This window comes from Balaenoptera musculus, chromosome 1 (assembly GCF_009873245.2).
Source record: "Balaenoptera musculus isolate JJ_BM4_2016_0621 chromosome 1, mBalMus1.pri.v3, whole genome shotgun sequence".
Taxonomy (NCBI): domain Eukaryota; kingdom Metazoa; phylum Chordata; class Mammalia; order Artiodactyla; family Balaenopteridae; genus Balaenoptera; species Balaenoptera musculus.
In genome coordinates this window covers 22,138,331-22,145,318 of record NC_045785.1, presented here as the reverse complement: position 1 = coordinate 22,145,318, position 6,988 = coordinate 22,138,331, and the positions used below count along the sequence as shown (strand labels likewise).

The 6,988-nt window shown below is 43.1% G+C and overlaps 1 protein-coding gene across 1 annotated transcript; it reads right to left on the bottom strand.

Annotated features, from left to right (window-relative positions):
• Nucleotides 1–210: 210 nt before the first annotated feature.
• Nucleotides 211–666, bottom strand: LOC118894944 (protein S100-A11-like; the record flags this gene model as incomplete). The annotated part of the gene is made up of 1 exon (XM_036851771.1): nucleotides 211–666. A coding segment is annotated over one exon (387 nt), but the record flags the coding sequence as incomplete, so codon positions are not given.
• Nucleotides 667–6,988: the final 6,322 nt, after the last annotated feature.

Below are 6,988 nucleotides of genomic sequence, written 5' to 3'. Positions count from 1 at the left end.
CAGAGGAAAAAAACAAAAACACTCTAATGCTAAGAATAATTGGTTTTGGTTAATGAGACCAGAGATTATTTTTCCCTCCATTTGTCCCTGTTTTCCCAATTTTTTTTTTTTTTTTTTTGCTTTAAAAAACAATATGTTTTATTACTACCAGGAGTGGCCTGCATGGGGTGGTGGGTGCACTGGGCTCAGGGTATGTGTTCGCTGTGAGGGGCAGATGATAATTGGGAGGCTGAAGGAAAGGGAGTGAGGCTGGAGGCCAGGCCCAAAGGCTCCTCCGATTTACTTCTGGGAAGAGGTAGACTTAATAAAGGAGTCATGGCAAGCTAGGGCCAGGCCGCCAATAAGATTAAGAAATTCTTGGAAATCTAGCTGTCCATCAGAGTCGAGGTCCAGCTTCTTCATCATGCGGTCAAGGTCACCAGGGTCCTTCTGGTTCTTTGTGAAGGCACCCAGCTCTGTACTCATGAAGATAAGGAACTCGGCCTTGGAGAGTTTGCTGTTGTTACCGTCCCTTCCAGCATGCCTTTGGAAAACAGCAATCAGAGGCTCGATGCACCGTTCAGTCTCTGTAGGGCTGGATATTTTTGCCACGTTTGGAGAGGAGCGAAACACGGGGCTGCGAGCGAAGAGCGGCGAGGCGCGAACTCCCCAATTTTTGATGAGCGTGTGTTACTTAAAAAGAAAAAAAGCTTTAAACAAACCAAACGTCCATCAATAGGTAAATGGATAAACAAATTGGGATATATTCATACAACACAATAGTATTCAGCAATTAAAAAAAAAAGAACAAAGTACTGATAGACAAATCTAAAAACATTCTGAGTGAAAGAAGCCAGGCACAAAAGAATATATAATTGTGATTCCATTTATAAGATATCCTGAAGCAGACAAAACTAATCTATAGTGAAATAAATGAGATCTCTGCTTGCCTGGATTAAGGAATGGGAAGGATTGATTGCAAAGAGATACAAGGGAACTTTTTTGGAATATGGAAATATTCTATATCTTAACTGTGGTGGCGGTTACTGAGGTGTGTATATTTGTCAAAACGCATCAGGCTGTACATTTAAATGGGTGCATTCGAATTGTATGTATATCTATCTCAATAAAATTGATTAAAATAATGAACAAAATTTCGTTTTTTTTCTGGTTACAAGAGCATTTCCTACTTATTGTGAGAAGTTCTAATATTTTAGAAAAAAGTTCAAATATTTAGGAAAAAGTTACTTTCTCCATTTTGAGAAATTGGAAAGTCACAGCAACTCTAACCACAGGGTTTGTACACAGTAAATTTTGGTAAATCAAAAAACAGAGTAGGAGAGAGAATTAACCCCATGAGGAAGCAAAGAAGAGTGAATAGAATGTTACACCCAGTAAGAACAACAGAAATCCAGGAGAAGCCCTGCTGGAGGATGAGGCCGTCAGGGGTGACAAGACAGGTGTGTGACCCCTATGACACGCCCCCACAGGTGGGAAGGAAGTGAGAATGGAGGTCAGAATAGGTGAACTGATAAGGAATTGTGTGTCACTGGCTTTTCTACTTGCTCTTAGGGTTCTGTCTTCCCATTCCCTTGGGGGAAAGAGTGATTACATTTAAGGTATGCCTTAAATGTAATCACAAGTATCCTCATGAGAGGGAGATAGAGGCTGTGGCAATGACAAAAATCATGATGGCAGAGAAAAGCTGAGAACAGGTGAAGGAGGAAGTGGGCACAGGGTCCTTGGTAATGACCAAGTCAATCAGGGAGCTAATTCCCAAGGACATTGTTGTCCTTCCTTCTTGGTCAGTATCCTTGATTGATTCCCCCATTTGTCCTTCGTGAATAGACTTGTATTAGTCAGCAATTACGCACCAAGAACCCATAGAAAGTCCCACCTTGGCATTCCCTGTGGATGCAAAAATGGTGGAAGACTCAGGTCCCAGTCCCCACTACAGTGGGAAAAAGAAAACTAGTAATGACTCCTAATAGTTCACATGTGCACAGCAGTGTAAAGTTCACCAAGTATTTTTCATTCATTTCAGTCCAGTCTCCCACCATCAGGCGTAAGAGGCAAGAGGAGGGGCAGTGCGGCAAAGGAGAAAGAGGCAGACATACCCCACCTAGGCTGAGATGCCAACTCCACCTCCTATAAGCCGATGACCTCAAGCAGTGACATCCTCTCCTATGGCCACTATGAAGATAAAGAGACATGTACATGACACACCTAGCACAGTGGTATGTACTGTGACTGGATTGCTGGTACTGTGGTCATCCCAATTTTACCGATGTGGACACGGCTCAATGGAAGTCATGAAAAAATTGTAAGCAAGAGCTGAGACTTTCTGAGAAATCTCCAAGTTGGAAGACTCCTTCACCACTGTTGTCTGTTCTTCCCCCAGAATGGGCTGTTCAGGAAAGAGACCATGCCCAAAGGGTGATTTAGGGAAAGACCTGCTGACATGAAAGCATAGGATCATAGACTTAAAAGTGATCAACTCCAGGAATTCCCAGTGGTTAGGATTCAGTGCTTTCACTGCCAGGGCCCAGGTTCGATCCCTGGTCAGGGAACTAAGATCCTGTAAGCCGAGTGGTGCAGCCAAAACAGAAAAAGTGATCAGCTCCCTCTCCCCGACCCCACAGAATGGATGGGGAAACCAAGGCCCAGCGAGCAGAAGGGACTTGCCTAAATGAGTCAGCATAGAATGTCAATCCCTGAACAGTGGCCAGACTTTACTCTTGCTATTTCCTTCTGAACCCAAGCTCTCTAGTCCTACAGATTTGGGGTCGATTCTTCATTTTTATTTTAAATATATATAGTTTTTGATGTACATATGTCTTTTTTAAAGTCTTTATTGAGTTTGTTACAGTATTGCTTCTATTTTATGTTTTGGTTTTTTGGCTTCGAGGCATGTGGGATCTTAGCTCCTCGACCAGGGATGGAACCTGCACCCCCTGCATTGGAAGGCGAAATCTCATCGACTCGGACCACCAGGGAAGTCCCTGGGGTCTATTCTTGACCCTGCACTAACTAGCTGTGGGTTGTAACATCTCTGATGCTCAGTACCTGCATTTGTAAAATGAAATAATAGCATCTCACTGGTTTGCTATAAATATTAAATTATATGGTGCACGTCGAGTGCACAATAATTTAAACATGTGTACATTTCCCATTTTACAGATGAGGAACTGAGGCTTGTTGAAACTTCCCTTGGTTCAGGATTGTACCTAAGGTCAAAGAGTGAGCCTAGAAGACACTGAAGAAACCTCTGGGTGAGGACTGTGGGTGCACAGGCTGAGCCAAGCTCTCCTTGCCCCTGTCAGTGGGAGCCACCATTCTGTTCAGGAGCTCAAGAAGACCCTAGCCATCCACGGTGACCTTCCCTGCCTCTGAGGCCTCGGTGCATAAACAGGTTGTGAAACAACCTGGGCAGTGACTCAGCCGGGGGCCTGTTCTGCTGGTCAGTGCAGACAGGCTGGGGCTGTTTGGTTGAGCCTTGAAAGGACATCGTGTCTGACAAACATGTTGCTTGTCAAAGCCCTGATGATGGTGTCAAGCACAGACTGTGAACTCTGGTCCCTGAGGCGTCACAGATGACTGAACTGGGGTGCTTGAGTTGTAGACAACATCTCCTGGTTGTTATTCTGGTCTAACAACCACCCAGGGCCAATGTCATGAAGAGGGGAATGTGTTAGAGGCTGGGGAACCCCTATTTCTCAAGAGGCAGCTTGACATTTTGGCCAGGGTCTGAGCTTTTGGTGTCCACATTATGCAGACCTGAGTTCAGATTCTGACCCTGTTGCCTATTGTCCTTGTGACCTTGGACAGATGGCTTACCCTCGCTAGGTTTCAATGTACTTATTCTATGTAATGCCCACCTCACAGAATTGTCTTTTCAAGATAAAAGGTGTAAATTTCCTGAAACATGGAAAACACTCCATAAGTTGTTATTAGGATCCTGTGCCCAAATCTGCCTCTGTCTCCACTTCAAACTGAAATTGCCCCTCCGGAGCTAAGGGTTTACACTGTAGTGGCACTTTTCCACTCAGCCAGAAGTGGTGAAAAAGCAATCGGTATCACTCTCACAGATACATGCCCAAGGGCAGTTGTATCATTTCTATTCTATTGATTACTGGATTTATTTCCTAATATTAGAAGAGAAAGAGACATTTTTAACCAAGGGGTGTGGTAGGTCGAAAATTGGTCCCCAAAGACATGCAGATCCTAATCTCTGGAACCTGTGAATGTTACCATATATAGCCAAAGAGACTTTGTAGATGTGATTAAGTTAAGGATACTGAGATGGAGAGATTATCCAGGTATGCCTTAAATGTAATCACAAGTATCCTTATGAGAGGGAGATAGAGGAATATTTGACTGCAAAAGAGGAGTAGGCAACGTGATGACAAAAGCAGAGATTGGAGTGATGTGACAGCAAGTCAAAGAATTCAAGCTGCCCCCAGAAGCTGGAAGAGGCAAGGAATGAATTTTTCCCTGGAGCCTCCAAAAGAAATCAGCTCTGCCAAACCTTGATTTTAGCCCCATAAGACTCATCATTTCTGACTTCTGGCTCCCAGAGCTGTAAAAGAGTACATTTCTGTTGTTTTAAGTCACTAAATTTGTGGTCATTTGTTACAATTGCATTAGGAAACTAATCCAAGGCTGTGGTTGTCTTACTAATTATAAAAATGAATACTTGTGGTATATACCCACACAATGGAATACTATTTGACAATAAAAAGGAACAAAGTATTGATACATGCTACAATGTGGATGAACCTTGAAAACATTATGCTAAGTGAAAGAAGCTGATCACAAAGGACTACATATTGTATGGTTCCATTTATATGAAATAATCAGAATAGGCACATCTAGAGGGACAGAAATTATATCAGTGGTTGCTTCGGACTGGGAGGATGTGAGGCTTGGGGGGTGATGGCTGAGATGATGCAGGGTTTTTTGTGGGGGGAGAGTAGTGAAAATGTTCTAAAGTTTATTGTGGTGACTATTGCACAACTCTGTGAACATACTGAAAACCATTGAATTGTACACTCGTATGGTATGTGAATTGTACCTCAGTAAAATTGTTCAAAAATAATACTAAGGGCTTCCCTGGTGGCGCAGTGGTTGAGAATCTGCCTGCCAATGCAGGGGACATGGGTTCGGGCCCTGGTCTGGGAAGATCCCACATGCCGTGGAGCAACTAGGCCCGTGAGCCACAATCACTGAGCCTGCGCGTCTGGAGCCTGTGCTCCGCAACAAGAGAGGCCGCGATAATGAGAGGCCCGCACACAGCGATGAAGAGTGGCCCCCACTTGCTGCAACTGGAGAAAGCCCTAGCACAGAAACGAAGACCCAACACAGCCATAAATAAATAAATAAATAAATTAAAAATTAAAAAAAAAAATACTAAGAGCTAACATTTATTGAACTCTTGCCAGACATTGTGCTATAGTTTAAGAGCCTTTAATACTGGAATAATAATAATATAATAACTAACCTTAGCACTGGCTACAGGCCAGGCACTATTTTAAAGTATTTTACAGAGATTAACTCCTTTAATCCCCATATCAACCCAATAATTTAGATGCTATTATTACCCCAATTTAAGATAAGAAGACTGAGGTACTGAGAGGTTAAATAACTTGCCCAAGGTCACACAGCTTGTAAGTGGTAGAATCACGATTTCATCCCAAGTCAACGGACTCCTGAGCCGGAGATCTTAATGATTTTGTTTGCCTGCAGTCACGCTTGCACCATGGGACTGGCCCCTAGACTGGCTGATTGGATCTAAGGAACTTTCTATTTCCTACCTCCAGTCCTTTGCACTGCTCAGCTGCACTTCCTGTATCTTCATAATTGACTCCCCTTTTGAGCCTAAAGCTTAGCAGATTTCTGTTACTTACACTCAAAAGGGCCCTGATTCAGAAAAGGGCAAATTCCAACCACACCAGGGCAGAGCAGGGCCTTCCAGTGGACTTGGTGAGCCCAGAGCATGTTTTACTGACCCTGGCACCTGGGGGCCCCCAGAGACTACGTGCTGGAGAAAAGACTAAGCGCTTCAGCCTCTCCCAGGCCAGCAGCTCAGCAGTCTTTGCTGCATGTGTTCCAGTGTGTAAAGGCCCAGTGAATATTTTTTAATTAAAAATAACTTGTGGGGTTTTAAAAAAAGGTACTATTACTGAAGTTCATTTACAGGCAATAGAATACTGTAATTAAAATCCTGGCCTCTGAACTCTGGAAAACAGTTTGGCAGTTTCTTAAAAACTAATTACACAATCACTATACAACCCAGCAATTGCAAACCTGTGCATTTATCCCAGAGAAGTGAAAACTTCTGTTAAGACAAAAACCTGTACATGAATGTTTAGAGCAGCTCTATTGGTAGTAGTTAAAAACTGGAAACAACCCAGATGTCCTTAAGTAGGTGAATAGTTAAACCATGGTGTACCTATGGAATACCACTCAGCTTGGAGTACTACTCAACAATGAAAGGAAATAAAATATTGATACACACAATGACCTGGATGGACTTCCAGAGAATTATGCTAAGCAGAAAAAGCCAAACTCAAAAAGTTACATTTGGGACTTCCCTGGCAGTCCAGTGGTTAAGACTCCACGCTCCCAGTGCAGGGGGCATGGGTTCAATCCCTGATCAGGGAACTAAGATCCCGCATGCCACGCAGCCAAAAAAAAGGTTACACTTGGTACAATTCATTTGTATAACACTCTTGAAATGACAAAATTATAGAAATGGAGATCAGATTACTAATGTCAGGGGTTAAGGAGGGGATAGAGGCAGGAGGGAACTGTGTGTGGCTATAAAAAGGCAATGTGAGGAATCCTTGTGGTGATGGAATAGTCTGTGTCTTGACTGTATCAATGTTGTGATAGTGTTCCTATTGTTTTGCAAAATGTTATTATTGGGAGAAAAAACCAGGTAAAGGGTACATAGGACCTCTTTGTACTGTATCTTAAAACTGCATGTGAGGGAATTCCCTGGTGGTCC